This window comes from Chrysemys picta, chromosome 1 (genome assembly GCF_011386835.1).
Source record: "Chrysemys picta bellii isolate R12L10 chromosome 1, ASM1138683v2, whole genome shotgun sequence".
Taxonomy (NCBI): Eukaryota; Metazoa; Chordata; order Testudines; family Emydidae; genus Chrysemys; species Chrysemys picta.
The window spans coordinates 275,617,688-275,641,567 of NC_088791.1; the positions used below are offsets into that span (position 1 = coordinate 275,617,688).

Consider the following 23,880-nt stretch of genomic DNA (forward strand, 5'->3'; position numbering starts at 1 on the left):
AACTCTGAATTGTATCAGTATGGAGAAAAGTATGATGCAATAGGTTTTCAGTGCACTGCATTTCTTTCTGTAGATTTCATTAAAGTAAGCCATTGAATCCAGTAACTTGAACACTATACTCAGTTTTGATTTCATGAATATTTTAGCTATTCAGGTATTATTTAAAATTAAAGAGTTTTCAACTTTAGTACATTTCATTTTCTATTTAAATAACCTTTTAGGGTCTGATGCACTACAGGGCAGTGTTCACTACAATAACTTCAATAGAACTACTCATAGTAGTAAGTGTTTATAGGATCACATTGATGGTTAGCAATTTCTGCATCTTATTAATAGCTTAGGAATAATAATTTCAAATTTCTTCATTTCAAAAATTACTTTTTATGCATGCAACTTTGTGGGAGTTTGTTGTATTTTTGGACAGATATCTAGATACTGTAATATACTACAGTTATCAAGAAATGAGAAAAATATATTGCATACTTTGATATCTCTTAAATCAATAGTAAGTTGCTTTCAATTTTTCCTTTGTAGCATTTGTGAAGTGTTTCTGCACTCTCTCAATTTTTTTTTTCAATTTCTACATTATTCAAAGTGGCTGCTTAATTTCTATCCTATTGTTTGTTTTTTTAATTATTTTTTCCTAAGTCACATTAATATTTTTTTCTCTTTTTGCTTTTAGAACAAAAATTGACTTAATTACATTTTATTTCCTATTTTGGGGCCAGTTTAGAGAATTAGGTGTTGGTTCATTTATTTCTCTATAATGATCGTGAGTGTTTAAATTCTTGTTTTCATTCATTATATTCGTGCTTGTCTTTACAGAAGCAAAATAGTAAAAATAAGTACTCTGGTTTATTTTGCATTTTGTTTAAGAATATTATTCTCATGTTTTGTTGCTCCAATAGACTTTGAAGTCAGGGAGTTGCCTTTTTTGGAGGGAGGATCATAGGTGGTTTTTCCCTAAATAAATATAGCAAGGTACAGCATCTGGATCTACACCAGAAACATTGTGCATTAGTCCCCCTGCAATCTCATCTGTTCAGACAGACTCCTGAACCCTTGCAGAGCCCAGTTTGCTTTTAATGAGACTCCTGGCTCTGTGGAGGTCAGTGGCAAAAATTCCATTGACTTCAGTGGGGCTAAGACATCACCCCATTTTGAGCATAAGGATCTGCCCAAGCAGATCAGATTGCAGGATTAGGGCCTTAAATTATTGACAACAGAAGCATTGCTATGGGTTTTAGACATGTGTAGGGTTTTTAGCCTTTTAAAGAGCTTCTATACCTTCCAGTAATGAAGTTGCAATTTACTACCTTGCAAACAGTAGGATAAAATAGTCATTTCTTAATTATGTCAGTCTGTATTACATTTAATGATCAGCTCCCAATAACAAATGTATGGTTGTTGTTGTTTTTTTAATTTTAAATTAACAATATAAATTCCTCCTAATATGGTTAATATCACATACATTATAACAATACTCAGATGCCTTTCACACTTCATAGGTCTTCAGAGTGTGCTTGTCCAACAAGCATACAATCTTTTTTTCCTTAAAGCACCACATTTGTAAAAAGGCAGTAAAAGATTTTTTTGTACATTTTTTTCATTTATTAAGCTGATGCTGAAATAGTGGTATCTTCTAAGTAATGAAAATAATATAGTCAAAATATGATGGACCCTACATTCATTTCCCTCCACAATTTACTACTGCTCAAATATAGAAAGGCAAAGGAAAGTATCCCAGCACAAAAATTAACCCAAATAATTTTAATCCTTATTTTCAATGTATTTACAATTTTTTTTTCTGTTTTAGACATTATCTTTCTTCAAGGAACTGAAGTCATATTTAAGGTAGCTCTGAGTCTACTTAGCAGCCAAGAAGCACTTGTAATGGAATGTGAGAGCTTTGAGAATATTGTTGATTTCCTTAAAGGCACTATCCCAGACATGACTAAGCTTCAAATGGAAAAGATTATTACCCAGGTAAGGTTGGTTTTTTCCCCTTTATTTCTTTCCATGTGACTTATTTATAACATATTAACCCTAAGATGAATACAGGGGTCTCTGCTAATGATGAGTCACTTACTTCAATTTATATAATATCAATTAGATCCCCTCTCAGTTGCTATGACGCTAAATTCAAGGAGTTATTTTCTGGACTATACTTGTAATCTGTAGGTCAGATCAATTTTTTATAGTTTTGATGGCCTCTACTCTGATCAAAAAATCCATCACTAACTAAGGGTGAGTGGCAAAAAAAAAAGGTATTTTATAATAAATGATCTCTCCTGTCTGAGACAAGTCACTGGAAAAATTCAGCCTTCACTGAGGAGAGAGAGAGAGAGAGAGAGGCTGTATCTAAACTGAAGATTTTCTGACTTCCTTTATCTAGGAATTTAGATGGGCTACATCTGAGCACTTAAACTTTTTAAGCTTAATCATCCCAACACCCTGTGAATTATTATTCCCATTTTACCAAAGGGCAACTGTGGCCAAGAGGTGTCGCATCATAAGTCTGTGATAAAGCTGGGAAGGCGTCTCAGTCCCAGTACCGTATCTTAACAACAAGCCCTAACTTCTTTTCTCAGAGCAGCTTTAGTTGAAGCACTGGGAGAATTTTAGAAAATCCTTATGACCCAGTTAGCACTATGCTTAAAATCATGTTTGCAACAACCCATTCAGACATGGCGGTTGCTAGCAGTTTCCCTGACCAATGGGGAAAGGATTTTTTTTCCAGAAAACAATGCTAGCCAACCCATGCCTCAGCCTATCTGTTCTACTCTAGTGTGCTTTTTCAAACATGGTTCTCAAATTCCTGACCTCACTGATTGGGAATACCATGTTAGAGCCTTACTATCCCCATGGACATTGAATTGGTATGTGTGGTTCTTACTATGCCTAACAATATATGATAAAAAGCAATAAGACATAATAGTAACATGCATCATTATTAACTTCATTGGGTTATCAGGAATTAAGTGTAACTCTAAATTAGAGGGAGAAGTCGCTCAGTGTGTATGTGTTCAGTAATGAACACAATCTAGAGTTGCTTAGATTTGAATCACCTGAAAAACAGCAAACGTCAATCCGAGCCGGAGTTTTCTGCTGAGCTGACTGTTTCTAAGACTTTCCCCTGCAAGGCTGGTGTCACCCTAGCCTTTGTGTGTGTCTCTTCCTTTAGAGCCTCTCTAAAGCCATATTTCAAAGGCTCAGAAAGGCAGTCCATCTGTTAGGTGCGTATATAGCCCCCATCACTGTAATGTGCAAGTGCCTCACAATCTTTAATGTAGTTATCCTCACAACAACCTTCTGAGGAGGAAAATACTATCACGCCCATTTTACAGATGGGAACTAAGGCACAGAGAGGCTAAGTGACTTGCCCAGTGTCATATGAGGAGTTTGTGATGGAGCAGGGAATTGAACCCATATCTCCCAAGTCTTAGGCTACTGCCCTTACTACTGGATCATCCTCCTTGTCCGTACAGGAGAGGGTCTGTATAGTCAATGAGAGCTAACTCCCACTTGTATCTTTGAATATCTTTCTCTTCACCTCTTATATTTCTGAGTTAAAGCTGATAAGACCCATATGGTCTGGCTGTTGGATGAGTCAGCAGAATAATTCTACAGGGTCTGAGAACCTGACATCCAATCAGCCGTATTCTCATAAAATAATTGACCCAATTAAATCTCCCTGAATATTGTTCCTTTCTAGTCGGGGCAATGAAGTCTATGCTAGATGGTTTACTTAATATTTTAATTACCAAGCAGAATTGCCAATTAATCAAAAGAAGTTAATGCTCTCTGTTGTAAACAAAACTATTTTTTTCCCTCTCCTGGTAGGTTTTTGAGATGGATATTTCCAAACAGCTTCATGCCTATGAAGTAGAGTACCATGTACTACAGGATGAGCTGCAGGAAGGTTTGAATCCCTGTGATGATGGTGAACCTTTGGAGAAATTGGAGAGGGCCAACAGTCAGCTAAAGAGGCAAAATATGGACTTGTTGGAGAAGCTACAGGTAAATAGCCAAAGATAATTTGATCACCAGGCATTAACTTTTTCCTAAAATTCAGCCAACAGGGGATTTTCTTGTAAAGTCATTTAAGAAATTGTTTTTTTTAATGTTTTTAAAAACTTGGTATTGGGAGATTGTTCCACAACCTAATAGCTTTCGCGATCAAGAAGTTCTTGTTTTGTATTTTAGATGTAATTTTTTACTTTTACTCCATTTGTAGTCCTCTGTACTTTAAATAATTCCTCTTCCTTCTTGATGTTTACTTTCTCCAAATACCTGTAGATTATGGCCATCCTCACCTTCTTAATTATCTCTTGGATAATTTGTACATCTTCAACATTTTTAAACTTCTCATAAATCAGTTCCTCCACACCCCTCACTTTTTGTTTTTTCTTCAGTTTGCAAATATCTGGCTCATCCATACTCTGTATCACACTGGGCTTTGGCTGTCTCCTCGCAAACTTAAATACAATTGGATGTTCCCTATCCATTCTAAAGCATGATTTCATTCTAAGTTCATACCTCCCATTGGCTATCTGGATTTTGATTATTTTCCCCATTTGTATTATCTTGCATTATTACAAAATACAATAGCCTTGTTTCCGTGGTACCAGACCAGTTAATCTTTAGTAGCAATCTACTTATTTATTTTCATATAGCACTGGAAGGATCTCAGAAGTTCACCTGTAGGCCTCATCTTCAGTTCTATTTCCATTTTCAGATCACTGAAGAAATTAATGTCCTAACTGTCAGACCAGTAGGACAATGGAACAGACTGCCTAGGGAGGTTGTGGAAGCTCCTTCGTTGGAGATTTTCAAAAGGAGGCTGGAAACCAATCTGTCTTGGATTGTTTAGACACAACAAATCCTGCATCTTGGCGGGGGCTAGATTAAATGACCCTTATGTTCCCTTCTAACCCTATAATTCTGTGATACCACATCTTCTTTTGCTTGGTTTTATTTGTTTCCAGGTGTACTATTCAGTGGAAAATCCCCACAATTTTTCCAGCTACCATCCACCTGTATTGTGATATTTACTGTGAACCTTTTTGTGGGCCATTGTTGTCTCTGTGGAGCTGCTGACCAGGATCACTTGCACTTTCTTTTCTTGTGATGGTCCTTTTTCAGTTTGGTTTTTGGTTACTGGTTGGACTAGTGTCTGTCTTAGGAACAGATTGAGAATATGCCAGCTTTTCCTCCTCCAAAAAGGGTAGAATAGCTATTTTTGGTGACTGACTTGGCAGGCTCCATAGATGTTTTCCCTCTACATATCTCTACTATTCTACCTAATTACAACATTCCTCCATCTGATTTCTTGTTTCTCTATAACCATCCTATCCGGTGTATCGATCTGTCATGTTTCTGATGTTTCCTTTTTTTATATATAGTATCTATGACATTCTGGGGTGCAATCCAGACCAGTGAGGGTCTGTCATCCCTGCCCTGCAATGTTGAGGGCTTGACAATGCTTTGCTGCTGTAGCTTCCAACTTGGATCACTCACAATCAGCTTGCCTGCATGTCTGTGTATAACTGCAGCCTGCCAGCACACTCCAGTCAGACTCTGGCTTCCATCAGCCTTGGTTACCACTTTTCGTGTGACCCCAACACACTCCCAGTCTCAAACTTCCCCCCGAAATGTATGTTCTGCACTGTCCAGCCCTTTCCTAGGCAGTTTAGATATTTTAGGTCTGTTGCTCCAGTCACAGAACAATATCCAACAGTATTCTACTTGAAATGGAGTTACCTAAGCAATTCACAACACTCGGTTAGTTTTAATTAAAGAATAAAACATATTTATTTAACTACAAAGAGAGATTTTAAGTGAGTACAAGTGTAAAATCAGAACTGGTTACAAGAGAAATAAAGATAAAATGCTTTCTCGTGCTAAAACTTAACAAACTAGACTTGGCTCAAGGTAAAATCCCTTATTGCATGCTCCCAGCAATAGGGCTAACCAAATTTTGGGTTGGCTCTCTCCCAAAGTCCAGTGGCTGCTTCCTTTGATTGGTCTGGTAAACACCTTGAGTCATAATTTCAGCTTCTGTTCATAACTTTGCATATAATGTTGCTATATGCATTTTGCCATCATATTATTGACCAATGAGTTGTTAGTTTTCGAAGGATACCTCACAAGGCAAATTTTGTACAAAGATTATTACAATGGTGTGTAGGGTGTGAATACAGGGATGCATTTGGTCACAGTATCTGGTTAGGGTTCCTTCATTTCTCTCAGAAACATTCACCACTGTTCATGGTCCTGTGCTTTCCTCCATGAAGGAATCTGGTTTACACTGAACACACATGTAGTCCTCATCCATCTTCACTTGGAAAAGGGAACGTGGCTTCCATATCAGATATCTAGATTCTCTTGGTAACTGTTTCTTATCCCAGTTATTTAATTTTTTTACAGAAGTCTCTTCGCTAGTTAGGACCCGTCAAAGCCAAGAATGTCCGTTTCTTCCTTTTGGTACTATTTTGGAAAGCTCCCATTTGCTTTCTGTCTGTTCCTTGTGGACAGAATTTGCTGAGTCATGGGCCTTTATCTGTTGCCGCTGCAACTCCTTGTTATCGACAGTCATTCATCTGAGTTCCCTCTGTTTGCCTACCCCCCATAAAGAGCTTTCAAAGAATCTTTAGAATCTGAGCTGTTCCTTGGGCAGTGTCAGGCTAGGAAGAAGCCATGGTACGTAGATAAATATTTTTAAAATTAGCTGTTTCAGAGATGGAACCAGTGTCTGTACAAGTAGGTGTGACAGGTTCATTTGAGCACCCCCTCTTGGCCACTCACCAGACTATTAGGGGATCCAGCGGCTGGATCCCATGTGTTTTAAGCCTCCAGAATCTGAATGCTGTCTTGGGGTCTCTAGGCACTCAAGATGCAGATCCTTTGTCTAGCATCCCCCTCTGAGAGCTGCCAGGTTTAACAGATGAATCTCACAGACACGTTTTAAGGGATTCTAACACCATTGTTCTTTGCTTAATCACACAAGAAATATGCAGTGTTCATATTATATAGAAAACCACAAACAGTCTAGGTCACCCTTCCTTTGCAGAATGATCTGTGTTCAGGTGGGTAGGGTTCCACTGCCTTTTCAGACTCCTGCAGTAACCTCTCTCTGCTTGAGTTAATCCAAATTGCTGAAAACCTCATAGAATCATAGACTTTAAGGTCAGAAGGGACCATTATGATCATCTAGTCTGACCTCCTGCACAACGCAGGCTACAGAATCTCACCAACCCACTCCCATATCAAACCTGTGTCTGAGCCATTGAAGTCCTCAAATCATGGTTTAAAGACTTCCAGGTGCAGAGACTCTTCCAGCAAGTGACCCGTGCTCCATGCTGCAGAGATAGTTCCTTAAATAGATCAGTTCCTTCCCTTTTATAACCTTCCAGTTCCTCTGTCAGGTGACTCCCAGATCACCTGCCTTTAGCAGGTGTCTTCCTTACCAGGCAATCACTCTCTTGGCAAACCAATTCTCCTGGGTGGAGCCAGTCTGTTGTCTAGGATGTTTGTATTTGAACAGAGGACCATCCCAATTTAATGGCCTTCCATTAGCAGCCCTATATCCCTCCCCTTTGGAATTTCAGTCTAGCATGTGAAAGGCAAGGGAGAATAAACAAAAACCTGCAGCCTGTAAAGTTACATACAGAAAATTCATAATTTCACACAATTGTACAGATCATCACATTATGTCCATGAGTTGTATGGAGGCAAATGGGTACAACCACACATGGTAATAAAGGTCTTAATCTGAATCTCTTAGAAGGTAACGTAAATTGATATTCTTACTACTACTTACAGATAGCTCATGCTAAAATTCAGAGTCTGGAATCCAACCTGGAAAACATATTGTCTCGAGAGAACAAAATGCGGAGCTTAATCCAGTCGCTGGAACAAGAGAAGATGGCATATCAAAAGACTGTTGAGCAAATAAGAAAATACCTGCCAGCAGAAGCACTGTCCGACTGTGAACTGCTCCTGAAGGAAGTAAATGCCAACCCAAACAATAGAACAAAGCAAGGAAATAAGCCATAAGTAAGAATTGCAGGCGGTATAATTTCAGATATGAAGGGAAAGCAAAGATATGTATGCTGCTATAAAAGAACTCAGAAGGCAGCAGGTAGTGGTTTGCCTAAAACCGGTGCTGGGACACTCATAGCAGCAGATGGGCCTTGTCACTCTCATTATGCAAATCCCAGGTTATCAAAATAGATTTTTTTTTTAATGGTTGTATACATATATCACAATGGGAAATAAAGGACTGTTGCATTTAATTGTGACAAGTAGATGTATATTTAGAGTTGATTTAAAGGAAAAGGTCAGAACTTCACTAATGAAAGCCAAAGTGGTGGTAAATTAAAATTTCATTCTAGATGCATATCTTTTGTCTTGTAGCAAAATGAGGATAATGTGTCTTTTATATATAAATTGTATAATACTTGAAAAAGATGAATGTATTTTTTTCCTCCAAAGAACAGCATGTTTCACATGTTTTGTGGAATTCTGTGTAAACTTGTGTGTCTGTGTCTGTCATTAATTCTACTGACGTGTATATAACAATAACTAAGGCTGACTGTCACCGTGTGGCTCTTATAGGGAGAATTATAATGCCATATGCTGCCTGGAATGTGCCAGTCAGGGTGTTACTCCCGCATACCCGTTGAAATTGACGGGCATTATGTCACAGTTATGCCTAAAGAACTCAAAAGACTAAAAACCCAGGAAAAAGCAAGACTCAGAAAAGTGGTTGTTACCTCACTTCCTGCCTCTCCCACCCCAGGAGTTTGACAGTAGAAGTTGAAGGAAGGAAATGAGGCTGCAGAGTGGTCTGCACTCTGAGCTTAATTTCCCACAGGTGACATGTTGTGGTAATGTATTTAAAACTGGACACGGTTTTCAAATTGCAAAAGAAACCTTGTAAGACCTTCTGTTGTCACACAGTTCACTGATTTCCCCCAGCAGTTATATAGCTAATTTTTGGGGCGTGGGAGGTGTAATGGGGCACTGGATAAAGTGGGGAGCTAGGATTTCTAAACATTCTGAATCTCCAAATACATCGTGATAAAGACATACATCAGATAATTTTCAGGCTTGTGCTGTGAAACTGTATAGGAAGAGGATTAGCTAGCCAGACTTTAAATGTCATGTACCTTTCCATTTAAAGCATCGGTTTGAAACACACATTTGAAAGGAGGTATTATAAATGCAGCTTAATGCTTTCGGGCTATTCCTGTATTCTGTTACCACCACTTCTTTGTAAACTTATTTTAATTATCCTGTCATGAGTGAATCTGTCCTAGACAGAGGATGGTAAGCCCAGGTCATTTCTTAGTGTATGTATGTCAACCAAAGGACAATAAGTAAGATGCCTACAGATTTGAAAAAGCCAGTTGTGATTAGTGTAAATCTGCAAGAAGGTTTATTTGTATGTAGTAGACATGTATTTTGGAATTCATGTCCGAGTTGTTACTTGAATGTTAAAATGGATCATGTTATCTTACCATTTATGCTATATTCCAGGCAGGTTTTTTTGTTTTGTTTTTTAAGAATAAAAATCAAGCAAAGTGCCAAATTCAGCAAAGTGTCATTTACGCATAAGATTGATTGGAAAGCAAATGTTGACTGGAATTGCTTTCTGTGTCACAATGCTTTATGTTAATTTCAAGGAAAAAAAGCAACAGAATCACTGCTTTGCTGCTCATTGCTGCAGGGTTTAGTTTTATTTCCACGGTGGTTTTCTTATTTGGTAGTACTCATTCAATCACTGTATTTATCTTTCTTATTACAGTCGGGTGCAAGCTCTTACACTGTATAAAATTACATGGAATCTGACTTGGTATTTCAATAATGTTTCATTGCACCAGATGGAAAAATGCCAAGTGACGAGGCAATTCTTTGCAGTTTGTTCAAAGTAAATTTTAGCTAATATGTATATACGGAACTAATCCCAGGGAACTGCAGTACAGTGTATTACAAGATCAAGGGTATTCAGATACATACTACTACTACTTTTTTTTTTTTTTTTTTTTTTAGATGCACTGAATGTGCTTTATCCTCTGTTTCTCTTATAGCAATTTTTTTCATGTGATGCCTGGAGAATTTCCAATAAATGTAATTTTGCTGCATTTCCCATGGCTTCTGGCTTTTTTTCATTTCTCCACATTTCTAGTACCAGTTTCTCACTTGGAACAGTGCTGTCCTCATGGAAAAATTAAGGAATCTGTTTAGTCTCTATGTGTGGAAAAACAGGATTTGCAAAAGGATACAGGAAAAATGCAAACTATGACAATTTAAACTATACAAACAATATATTTTTCAAAATTTCAAAGCCTGTATTCCCTTTTTTATCTGTTCACTTTCAATAGACAGATATGTTAGGAATGATAACTGTGGGAATTTGTTTAATTCAGAGGAAGGAATCTGAATCTCTCTAGCCTTTTGTGCCCTCATTTGAAAAACCTAGACAAGTGGTGACAAACCATTTTTTCACGATGTATTCTATGTTATGAGACACTCATCATGATCTTTGTTCTGCACATGTGCATAATTTGTAATATATGTGTCTCTGGGGTGGCCTGCTTCAAATATAAAACCTACAAAGATCTGTTTAAGATGAATAACAATCAAAAGTATAGTTGAATTTGTCTTCTAGTTACAGGTTTTTCAGGGTGTGTGTATGTATATATATTTATAACCAATCATTATATGTGATAGTTTACATCCTGAATCCCTAGTTTTTTATCAATTCTTGTTTTATTTTAAAAAAAAATCTAATTAGTAGTTTAGGCCCAAAAGGTAGATGAGTTGAAATAAACAATAAAACCTAATACCAATAAAAATGTGTTCCTGGTTTGCAGAAAAAAAATAAAGGGGTTGAGCATATTGCATAAACATTTCCTTGCAGTATTTGCAAAGCTAATGCATGAGCATCAGAAATGTAAAAATGGACAGGCCATTTTCATAAAATGAGGGAAATCCAAAAAATAAACTAGCTTTCTTTTTAATTCCTTTTGTTTTAATAATTTACGGTATTAGCTACACAGATAAGAAATGTGCTTATTAAAATATATGGAATTCAATTCCACTCTGATATATGTGTGCAAAACAATGGAAGATGTTGTATGAATGTAGCAGAGCAGCATTTTCCCTTGATTTTTTTTAACCTGACAGCATCCCTTTTACAAATGTCTGTACAGTTTATTACTTTCATGTGTAAAGCTATTGTTAGGAGAATGTGGCATACAGGTTCTTTAAACTATCACATACATTCACTTGTTACACACACACACACACACACACACACACACACACACACACACACACACACACACACACACGCCTCCTAAGATGAAATTCTGAAACTATTGCTCAATGTACACCAATCCACAGGAAGTGAATGATGCCTTATGCAATTTAAACTGATGGTGTGGGGAAGTTAAGGTAAGAAGTGTTGGAGAAGGTGCTCCATCCTGCCACTCAGTCTGTGTGGTGGTCATCCCTTCTATTGCATTAGACAGGCTTCCTTGCTTCTTAACCTCCTCACTGCAATGCTGCCCAGGTTGCTCAGAGTTGCCTAAATGGAGGTATGCTAGGATGTAATAGAGGTTCTGAGGTCCAGCAATTTGAAGCACCCAGTTGTCCACAATGAGGACTTCACATTCTTGCATACTTAGTAAATGCTGCATCCCATTGCCTGTTTGCCTAGAACTCTAAAAAAGAATCTAGCATCTTCAGAAGACACCTCCACTCGTGTCTGCCACTGGACCAGACATCATAATGAACCAACTCACCATCCCTTCAGCTTGGTGTCTTTCCTTCATGGACATTAGATATAGAACTTTGTCTAAGTTGGGCATATTGAGACAGTCCAAATTCTGAGTGCCCACTGTCCCCTTCAGCTTGGTTCAGCATCAGGTTATTAAAGATTGCATAGAAGCCTGAAGATTTCTGCATCCACATTCCCTTGATGGCACTAAATTTGATTTTAGGTAACGTAAAGGATTGTAACTGATCCTACATTTTGTAGTTAGTTCAGATTTTAATATTGATGCTAGCTATTGAACCCATCGGTATATGATGGTGCTTCTCTCCCTTGCAATATTAATCTCCGAGTGAGCTTGTGGATGGGTCTGGGAGGGACTCTGTGCCCTCTTCTTCCTATCCCTCACTCCCATTATTTCTTTTGCCTGGGAGATGTGTCATTCAGCATGTCAACATTTTAAACTCTACTGGGACAATGGGCAAAGCTAAAATGAGGGGAATGCATTTTATCCTAGAAAGCATTAATGGCTACCTTCAATCAGTTCTTTGATCTGTAAAGATACCATCCTGGTTGAGGTGACTCTGCTAACCCAATGCCAGAAGCACTGTTTATCTCTCACCTCCCCCTTTTCATTTTCTGATTTTCACCAAAATCAGTAAGGTTCTGCCTACTGCTGCCTAGAACATTTCCAATTTTGGAACTGATCAGTTGCAAAGTTCAAAAGTTATTGCATTACATACTGAGGGAGACTTGCCATCAAGTTGAGTGCAGGGCTTCCATATGGTTGGCCAATTACATATAAAACTACCATATTAAAGAATTGCAAGATTGCAAAATTAAGCAATCAAATTAGGAATTGCCAGTGTGGTGAATGTGGAGATGTTCAGTGATGAATATTATAATGTTGTAAGTATTTTTGGTATGCTTATTTCCACCTGGTGGCCAAGGTGGGAATTGCTATTTACTGTTAAGAAGCCCTAAGATTCTACTGAACTTGTTCCAACAATTGTGTGAGGAAGTTTTTCCAAGCTGTAGGCTGATTAGTGGTCTGTGAACCTGTACCAGAATAAAAGATTTCCTTTTCCAGTTCTAATCGGTCTTGGATCTCTGTATACTATGTTGGCAACAAGGATAAACTAAAAACAACAACCAGCAAGCTCTACATACTGTGTGTGTAAGTGACCAACTTTTTTTTATTTTTATTTCATTATGGAAAAATGAAAGCATATGATGCAGAGTAGGAGGACTGGACTCAGTACTCAGAGACTCTCCCAGAACTTTATTACAGATGATATAGAGGATGATAAAAAGAAACATGCCATTTTTATTGAGTATTTGTGGAGCAAAAACATAGCTTGTTTAGATTTTTGGTGGCACTAGAAAAGCTCAGTGCCAAATATTTTGAACTAATTAAAGTTGTCATGCGCCATCATAACCCAATGCCAGCTGAGATTGTGCAGTGTTTAAAATTTAAGTTTCTCCCACCAACCTGGAAAGTTGGTGTCAGTTTTTGTACCAGAACTACATTTGTCTCAGTGCTGTGGTTTTGGAGATACATTAAAAGCCGTGGCTATGGTATCAGTTATGAAAGAATTCAGAGATGTCTGCTGGCAGAATCCACCTCAGATTTTAAAAAAGCTCAGGAAATAGCACAAAGCATGGAAGTAGCTGCATAGCAGGCTTTAAAGTTACACAGACGCACTAAGCAGCACATAGCTAGCCAGTCACAGGCTATCCAGCACAAGTATCCAGCATTCCACACAGAGCAAATGAATCATTAAATTAACAGAGGTACCGCCTTAAGAACACACAACTGCTTTAGTTGTGGGGTGAAACATGACTATATCTCCTGCCCATTGAGTGCTGGGTTTGCCAGAAGTGAGGTCATCTTGTAAATGTGCACCATAAAAAACCAGACACATGGAAGGAAAAATGTGGGTCATGAGAGGTACATCATATTTAGAGTGACCAGACAGCAAGTGTGAAAAATTGGGATGGAGGTGGGGGGTAATAGGAGCCTATATAAGGGGAAAGACCCCAAAATTGGGACTGTCCCTATAAAATTGGGACATCTAGTTACCCTAATCATATTGCAGAGGAGAAAGAGAAGCTAAAAGCTGAAGACTGTGTGTATATTATGTTTAATGTTACTAGCAGTAGCCAAAAGAAGAAATCCCCTTGAGTGGATGTTACAATTAATGGACAAAGAATATCCATAAAGATTGATATAGGAGCTTCGCTGTCTATAGTTAGCCCAGACCTGAAGAAGATGTCTTTGTAAGCTCAAAATCTGCTCTCTCACCAACAGAAGTTGGTCCAATAAGAGGTATTACTTCATCAACCACATGTCTCTCATAACACTGCTCTACAGCCAAAATGCTTCTGAAATAAATGTAGTCAAACTTTACTAATTCTGGGTCACTGAGAACGAAAATGATGCTTAAAATTGTTGATTGGCTCTAGTTTTCAAGATATGCTATTGGGTCAGTATATACGACCCTTGACTTGGGAATGGCGGAGGATAAGTGAGTTATAGAATCATAGAATATCAGCGTTGGAAGGGACCTCAGGAGGTCATCTAGTCCAACCCCCTGCTCAAAGCAGGACCAATCCCCAGACAGATTTTTACCCCAGTTCCCTAAATGGCCCCCTCAAGGATTGAACTCACAATCCTGGGTTTAGCAAGCCAATGCTCAAACCACTGAGCTACCCCTCCCCCCATATAAAGGGAAGGGATCTCAATTTAAACCAGAAATGACTAAAATACATCTTTGACTGGATCTATGAATAAATCTATGACTGGGTTTGGACAGTACTTGCTTTTTAGGCAAAACAATGAATGATGCAATCCGAAGCTGGTATTGCGTCATACATGATATGAATTGCATCATGTTATTCCTAGAAGTCATGGATGATGCAATCATAACAAAGCTTACATCACTCTGCTGAACAAATTGCCCTATATCAGCTCTAGAAATCATACAGTGTCATGCTCTCTTATTTGTCAGTGTTTGATTTTGCAAAGGGACACATTTCTGTTTAGCCAAAGTTAGCAGAGATGCCTCATACTTGTGTGAACAGTGCAGATAACTTCTGCTATGTTTGTGGTGAAGTGACTTTTGCGTCACAAAAGCGCAGTATAACCACTATGGTTAAGAAAGCCTCCAGCTCAGCCAGCTGCCAGTCTGGGGTTCCGGCCACCAGCCACTTTCCAGCTGGGATCCCGGACGCTGGCCCCGCTCAGTCCGCTGCTGGCCTGGATGAATGGAACCCCAGTCTGGCAGCGGGCTGAGCCCCACTGCCAGTCTGGGGTTCTGTCCGCCGGCCCCTGTAAATGTAATGTATTATTGGCATGCGAAACCTTAAATTACAGTAAATAAATGAAGACTTGGCACACCACTTCTCAAAGATTGCCAACCCCTGAGCTAGAAGATCACAAGGTGATAAGTAACAGTCAGCATGGATTTGTCAAAAACAAATTGTGTCAAACCAACCTGATAGATTTCTTTGACAGGGTAACAAGCCTTGTGGCTAGGGGGAAGCAGTAGACATGGTATATCTTGACTTTAGTAAAGCTTTTGATACTGTCTTTCATGACCTTCTCATAAACAAACTAGGGAAATGCAACCTAGATGGAGCTACTATAAGGTGGGTGCAAAACTGGTTGGAAAACCATTCCCAGAGAGTAGTTATCAGTGGTTCACAGTCATGCTAGCAGGGCATAACGTGGGGTCCAGCAGGGATCAGATCTGGTTCCGGTTCTGTTCAATATCTTCATCAGTGATTTAGATAATGGCATACAGAGTACACTTATGAAGTTTGCAGACAATACCAAGCTGGGAGGGGTGGCAAGTGGTTTGGAGAATAGGATTATAATTCAAAATGATCTGGAGAAATGGTCTGAAGTAAATAGGATGAAATTCAATAAGAACAAATGCAAAGTATGTCATTTAGGAAGGAACAACCAGTTGCACACATACGAAATGGGAAACGACTGCCTAGGAAGGAGTACTGCGGAAAGGGATCTGGGGGTCATAATGGACCACAAGCTAAATATGAGTCAACAGTGTAACGCTGTTGCAAAAAAAGCAAACATCCTTCTGGGATGTATTAGCAGGAGTGTTGTAAGCAAGACACGAGAAGCAATTCTTCCGCTCTACTCCATGCTGATTAGGCCTCAACTGGAGTATTGTGTCTAGTTCTGGGTGCCACATTTCAGGAAGGATGTAGACAAATTGGAGAGAGTCCAGAGAAGAGCAACAAAAATGATTAAAGGTCTAGAAAATATGACCTATGAGGGAAGATTGAAAAAAATTCGGTTTGTTTAGTCTGGAAAAAAGAAGACTGAGAGGGGACATGATAACAGTTTTTTAAGTATATAAAAGGTTGTTACAAGGAGGAGGAAGAAAAATTGTTGTTCTTAACCTCTGAGGATAGGACAAGAAGCAGTGGGCTTAAATTGCAGCAAGGGAGGCTTAGGTTGGACGTTAGGAAAAACTTCCTAACTGTCAGGGTGGTTAAGCACTGGAATAAATTGCCTAGGGAGGTTGTGGAATCTCCATCACTGGAGATTTTTAAGAGGAGGTTAGACAAACACTTGTCAAGAATAGTCTAGATAATTAGTCCTGCCACGAGTGCAGAGGACTGGACTAGATGACCTGTTGAGGTCCCTTCCAGTTCTATGATTATAGGAAAGGGTTGTTCCATTACATCTGCCTCCCATTTGGAGTGTCAGCAGCTCCAGGTATTTATCAAAGGGTGATGGACAATTTATTCCAAGGCATGCCACATGTCTGTGTATACCCTGATGATAGTCTGATTACAGGGGAATCTGAGTCAGAACACTTGCAAAACTTGGACCAGGTACTACAAAAATTGGATGATGCAGGAATGTGTCTTAAGAGAGAGACGTGTATTTTGCAGGCTGCCAAAGTCATTTACCTGGGACACAAAATTGGTGCAACTGGCTTACAACCAGTAGAGGAGAAGGCATGGGCCATTCCTGAGGTGCCATCACCAAAGTCAGTGTCTGAACTGAAATTCTTTCTAGGCCTGCTAAATTATTATGGTAAATTTTTAACCAACTTGGCATCCGTATTGGCTCCATTACGCAACTGTTACAGAAAGGGATAAAATCTCCAGTTGGGTCAAAACCAAAAAATAGTGTAAGCAGAGTCAGGATGAGCTCTACCCTGACATCTGGTGGTGAATTGTGGCGAGTTGCGGAAAATAACTTCAGGGGCTGATCTTGTTTGCATAGGCACACTCACCCTCCATGAGCCCACAGTAGTCCAAATGGCTGCTGTGGGATCCCCAGTTTCTCTGTTATTGAGGCAGGAAGAATAAAGTGTTGTTAACCTGATTATGTGAATCAAGGACAGTGGAACTGTTTTATGACAGAGGGACTCGCCATCAACTAAAGTAGCACTTGCTAGACGAGGGACATGGGTTCCAAAACCCAGTAAATTGAGAGAGGCCGGGGACAGGTATGTGTACTTGATGGTATGGACCCCCTTTTGAGGGCCTGAAACACCAATTGCACCTCTTCCTCTCTCCACTGTGGAATATCAGAGCTAATTTTGATTCCATTAGGAGTCTAGTTACAGGCTGATGAGATGAATTCACTTTGGGCCAATGGTGCACCAGCACTGAGGCTCCCCTACTACAAGCTGAAATCACTAAAGAGCTAAAATTAGTAAGAGCTGAAATCGCTGAGTGCTGTGGGGGACCCCTGAAGATATATTGCTGAGTGGCTGGCAGAGCATGTTTGCGGGACAGCTGGAGCGGCTCACGGGATGGCTGGTGGAGAGGAACGGCTGGCGGAGTGGCTTGTAGTGAAGGCTGCAGCAGAACCCATGGAGAGGTGGGGCAGTCGGCCTTGGACCATGTAAGGTGCCTCTTAACACCCCTGTGCCCCCCCCTTCCACCAAGGCTGGGAGGTAAAACTTTGTAGATAAACTTTTGAACTCTGGGGCTGCACTGACCAGGGACAGAGACTTGTTGGACTTTTGGGTGATTTTTGGGTTGCTGGACTCAAGAGACTGTTGGGATGTTGTACTTTTGGGACTTTTACCTATATGGCAGGCATTTTATTTTACATTGAGATCATAAGCAACTTAAAGGTCTGTTTGGTGAGAGCAAGTCTGTACTTGCTATAGCATCTGCCAGAATTCAGAGATGGGCTCTCACCTTTATCAGCTTATGACTACAAATTGTATTATAATCCTGGAAAGTACTGGGTAATGTGGGTGCTCTGACTAGTAATCCTTTACTAGGCAACCCCCCAGAAGTACCTCAGCCTGCAGAAGCCATCCTCCTTATTGAACTACTGTCTACTTCTCTAACTGATGCCGCACAGCTAAAAAGAGAGAGAGAAACCCATTATTGTTTGAAGTGCAACAAATGTTTACAAATGGCTGGACAGAGAGGGTAAGTACAGAATTCCAATCTTATTACTCCTGAAACAAGTCTTTAAGTGTCCAGGTGATCATACTTCCTGTAAGTAGACTGATGGTGCTAAAATTGTTACATGAAGCATATCTTGGCATTGTACACATGAAGGGGCTACCATGCAGTTGTGTGGGGTGGCCAGGAATAGATTGGGAAATCAAGACTTGTGTGACAGGGAATGGTTTGTCAGTCCAGCTGCCATGCTCCACTAAAAGTTCCTTTGCACCCATGGCAGTGGCTTCCATGACCCTGAAGACTACGTTTTTAATAAGTGATGCTCCATTCAAAATGGATTGAGGTGCAAACTGTGCTCTCTACTGCAGCTGAGATTACAGTTGGCAAATGTGAGTTGCAGTTTACCATTTTTGGTTTGCCTGAGACAGTATCCAATTCACTGATGCTGTATTTCAGAATTTATGGAAAAAACCCAGCATCAAACCCGTTAGAACTGAGCCATACCACCCTTCTTCAAGTGCAGTAGCACAGCGGGCTGTGCAAATAATAAAATAGGGAATGAAGATGACGACACATGGTAGCATAGAAGCCAACCTGAGCAGGCTTCTTTTCTAGTTTGCTGTGACAGTCCACAACAGGAAAGTCACCTACAGAACTCTTAATGAGAACTTATGTGGACTCTCTACACCCTGATGAAGCTGCTAAGGTGAGGGAAAATCAGGCAGCCCAAAAGTTATATTATGCTGTACGAGCATCACTAAGAGCATCAGGTGTAAGTAATGTAGTATATGCTCTTAATTTTTGCCGTGGCCCGCTCTGGTTATCAGATTGCATCGCAGCACATGCGGGACAACTTTTTTGGGTGACTGAGTTACCAGAGGGGGCGGAGGTACATTCAAAGGCATCAGAATCAGGTTAATCTGTGGTACCGTGAAGAATTGCCTATAGACAATTCTCATTTGGATGTTGAGATACCAGGTATTACGGAGTCATTAGACTACCCAATTGCTACATCCAGTAATAGTGAGATTGTGGAAGACCACATACCAGCCACTACAGTGGACTTGGAAGATAAGGCTGTAGAAGTGGTTGTAGTATCAGAGAGCCCTTCTGCACCTGATCAAGGACCACACGTGTTTCCATTGTGCCATTTCAGAAGATCTCCCTAAGCTAGAGACAGATTGGATTTGTAGTAATAAAACAATTATGCTAGAGAGGGCAGATTAATCTTGTAATTTTCTGTGGATTAGGGTAGTTTACGCCAACCTCTTAGTTAGGATGTTTTATTTTGTTTTGTTGATGTTTAAAGTTTATGATTACTAATAATTTAAAGGGGGAGGAATGTAATGTTGTAAGTAGTTTTGTTATGCTTATCACGATCTGATGGCCAAGGTGAGAAGAGCTATTTACTCTTAGCCCTGATCTACACTACGTGTTTAGGTCGAATTTAGCCGTGTTAGATCGATTTAGCCCTGCACCCGTCCACACGACGAAGCCATTTTTGTCAACTTAAAGGGCTCTTAAAATCGATTTCTATACTCCTCCCCGATGAGGGGATTAGCGCTGAAATCGACATAGCCGAGTCGAATTTGGGGTAGTGTGGATGCAATTCGATGGTATTGGCTTCCGGGAGCTATCCCAGAGTGCTCCATTGTGACCGCTCTGAACAGCACTCTCAACTCAGATGCACTGGCAAGGTAGACAGGAAAAGCCCCGCGAACTTTTGAATTTCATTTCCTGTTTGGCTAGCGTGGCAGGCTGATCAGCACAGGTGACCGTGCAGAGCTCATCAGCAGAGGTGACCATGGAGTCCCAGAATCACAAAAGAGCTCCAACATGGACCGAACGGGAGATACTGGATCTGATTGCTGTATGGGGAGATGAATCCGTACTATCAGAACTCCATTCCAAAAGACGAAATGCCAAAATATTTGAAAAAATCTCCAAGGGCATGAAGGACAGAGGCTATAACAGGGACCCGCAGCAATGCCACGTGAAACTTAAGGAGCTCAGGCAAGCCTACCAAAAAAACGAAGAGGCAAACATCCGCTCCGGGTCAGACCCCCAAACATGCCGCTTCTATGATGAGCTGCATGCAATTCTAGGGGGTGCCCCCACCACTACCCCACCCCTGTTCGTGGACTTCTGCAAGGGGGGAGTCTCACGCAACAGGGATGAGGATTTTGGGGATGAGGAAGATGAGGAGGAGGAGGAGGGAAGTGCACAGCAGGCAAGTGGAGAAACCGTTCTCCCAGACAGCCAGGAACTGTTTATCACCCTGGAGCCAATACCCTCCCAACCCTCCCAAGATAGGTTCACGGACCCTGAAGGTGGAGAAGGCTCCTCTGGTGAGTGTACCTTTGTAAATATAATACATGGTTTAAAAGCAAGCGTGTTTAATGATTAATTTGCCCTGAAGACTTGGGATGTATTCACGGCCAATACAGCTACTGGAATGCATTCAAGCAAAACCGTTCTTTATCTCTCTGTGTTATCCTCATGAGAGTGATATCATTCATGGTCACCTGGTTGAAATAGGGGAATTTTATTAAGGGGACATTCAGAGGTGGCCATTCCTGCTGGGCTATGTGCCTGTGGCTGAAAAGAAATCATCCCTGCTGTTAGCCCCCCGGTGGGGGGAGGGGTGAAGCAATCATCCCAGAGAATTGTGGGGGGGGGGGAGGAGGGGGGGGGCGGTTTAGTTGGGTTTGTGCTGCATGTTAACCCCAAAACTGCAGCCCCTCCGAAAACCAACAGGCCCTCAATATAAGAGGCAAAATGCGACCTTGTATTGAAAGCACATGTGCTATGTAATGTTAACAGCTTGGTTCACCGTGAAAGAGTCTACACATTGTTCTCTAAAATGTGTCTTTTAAAAGAATACTCTCCCTTTTTTTCCTCCCACAGGTGCAAATGTTTCAGCGCTCCCCCTATCATCTCCGACCCAGAGGCTAGCGCAGAAAAGAAGGCGAAAAAACTGCACTCGCAATGAAATGTTTTCTGAGCTCATGCAGTCCTCCCGCACTGAAAGAGCTCAGCAGAATGCATGGAGGCAAACAATGGCAGAGTCCAGGAAAGCAGAAAATGAACACGAGGACAGGAGGGACGAGCAAGAGGAAAGGTGCTGGGAGCAAGAGGAGAGGTGGTGGCAGCGAGATGAGAGGAAGCAGGATGCAATGCTGAAGCTACTGGAGGATCAAACTGATATGCTCCAGCGTATGGTTGAGCTACAGGAAAGGCAGCAGGAGCACAGACCACTGCTGCAGCCCCTGTGTAACCGACCGCCCTCCTCCCCAAGTTCCATAGCTTCCTCACCCAGATGCCCAAGAATGCGGGGGCGGGGGGGGGGGAGGTTCCAGGCACCCAACCACTCCACCCCAGAGGACTGCCCAAGCAACAGAAGGCTGGCATTCAATAAGTTTTGAAGTGAAGTGTGGCCTCCTCCCCTCCTCCACTACCCCACCCGGTGCTTCCGTCCCAGGCTACCTTGGCAGTTATCCCCCTATTTGTGTGACGAATTAATAAAGAATGCATGAATTTGAAACAACAATGACTTTATTGCCTCTGCAAGCGGTGATCGGGGGGGAGGGGCGCGGTTGGCTTACAGGGAAATAAAGTGAACCAAGGGGGCGGGTTATCATCAAGGAGAAACAATCAGAACTCTCACACCGTAGCCTGGCCAATCATGACACTGGTTTTCAAAACTTCTCTGATGCGCAGCGCGCCCTGCTGTGCTCTTCTAATCTCCCTGGTGTCTGGCTGCGCGTAATCAGCAGCCAGGAGATTTACCTCAACCTCCTACCCCGCCATAAACGTCTCTCCCTTACTCTCACAGATATCATGGAGTACACAGCAAGCAGCAATAACAATGGGAATATTGATTTTGCTGACGTCTAACCGAGTCAATAAACTGCGCCAGTGTGCTTTTAAACGTCCAAATGCACATTCTACCACCATTCTGCACTTGCTCAGCCTATAGTTGAACTGTTCCTTACTACTGTCCAGGGTGCCTGTGTATGGCTTCATGAGCCATGGCATTAAGGGGTAGGCTGGGTCCCCAAGGATAACTATAGGCATTTCAACATCCCCAATGGTTATTTTCTGGTCTGGGAAGTAAGTCCCTTCCTGCAGTTGTTCAAACAGACCAGAGTTCCTGAAGATGCGAGTGTCATGTACCTTTCCCGGCCATCCCACGTTGATGTTGGTGAAACGTCCCTTGTGATCCACCAGTGCTTGCAGCACCATTTAAAAGTACCCTTTGTGGTTCATGTACTGGCTGCCAAGGTGGTCTGGTCCCAAGATAGGGATATGCATTCCGTCTAGCACCCCACCTTAGTTAGGGAATCCCATTGCAGCAAAGCCATCCACTATGATCTGCACATTTCCCAGAGTCACTACCCTTGATAGCAGCAGCTCAGTGATTGTGTTGGCTACTTGGATCACAGCAGCCCCCACAGTAGATTTGCGCACTCCAAATTGATTCCTCACTAACCAGTAGCTGTCTGGTGCTGCAAGCTTCCAGAGGGCTATCGCCACTCACTTGTGAACTGTGAGGGCTGCTCTCATCTTAGTATTCTTGTGCTTCAGGGCAGGGGAAAGCAAGTCACAAAGTTCCATGAAAGTGCCCTTACACATGCAAAAGTTTCGCAGCCATTGGGAACCATCCCAGACCTGCAACACTATGCAGTCCCACCAGTCTGTGCTTGTTTCCCGGGCCCAGAATCGGCGTTCCATGGCATGAGCCTGCCCTATTGCCACCAGGATGTTCAAATTGCCAAGGCCCGTACTTTGAGAGAAGTCTGTGTCTATGTCCTCACCACTCTCGTCACTGTGCTGCCGACGCCTCCTCGCCTGCTTTTGCAGGTTCTAGTTCTGAACATACTGCAGGATAATGTGTGAGGTGTTTACAATGCTCATAACTGCTGCGGTGATCTGAGTGGGCTCCATGCTTGCCATGCTATGGCGTCTGCAGGAGAGCAGAGTTGCAGCGGAAGCGGTGGCTGACGAAAGATGCCACGAGAATAGATATTTATAGAGAACGACGAGAGGATCAGCGAGGTGGATTCAAGAGAGCAGGAGAGCAGAGTTGCAGTGGAAGTGGAAACCCATGACAGCCAACAGGGAGAAATTCGCTATTGATCGAGACAATTGCAGGAGAGAAGAGTGGCAGCAGAAGCGGTGGTTGGAAGACCAGTTTTTCCGACCTATTGCACCGTCTGCAGCCAGAGCAGGAGAGCAGAGTGGCAGCGGAAGCGGTAGTTCGATGACGATGGTTAACAGTCCTATTGCACTGTCTGCTGAAAGCAGTATGGTGCCCGCACGGAAAAAAGGCACAAAACAATTGTTTGCCGTTGCTTTCCCAGAGGGAGGGGCGACTGATGACATGTACCCAAAACCACCTGTGACAATGTTTTTGCCCCATCAGGCATTGGGAGCTCAACCCAGAATTCCAATGGGTGGTGGAGACTGCAGGAACTGTGGGATAGCTACCCACAGTGCAACGCTCCGAAAGTCTACGCTAACCTCGGTACTTTGGACGCACTCCACCAACTTAATGTGCTTAGTGGGGACACACACAATCGACTGTATAAAACTGCTTCCTAAAAAATGGATTTCTATAAATTCGACCTAATTTCATAGTGTAGACATACCCTCAGAAGCCCTAAGACTCTACTGAGCATGCTCCAGCC

At 41.5% G+C, this 23,880-nt stretch overlaps 1 protein-coding gene across 3 annotated transcripts in view; it reads left to right on the forward strand.

The window, feature by feature from the left end:
• The window catches only part of TBC1D4 (TBC1 domain family member 4), a 156,269-nt gene extending 146,121 nt beyond the window's left edge, over nt 1-10,148 (forward strand). For all 3 annotated transcript variants that reach the window (XM_065581108.1, XM_005283186.5, XM_005283184.5), the window contains 3 exons: nt 1,817-1,986; nt 3,844-4,020; nt 7,825-10,148. In XM_065581108.1, the coding sequence (XP_065437180.1) occupies nt 1,817-1,986; nt 3,844-4,020; nt 7,825-8,058 (581 nt within the window). In that variant the 3' untranslated portion in view covers nt 8,059-10,148. The remainder of the gene's footprint in view (nt 1-1,816; nt 1,987-3,843; nt 4,021-7,824) is intronic.
• The last annotated feature ends 13,732 nt before the right edge of the window (nt 10,149-23,880 follow it).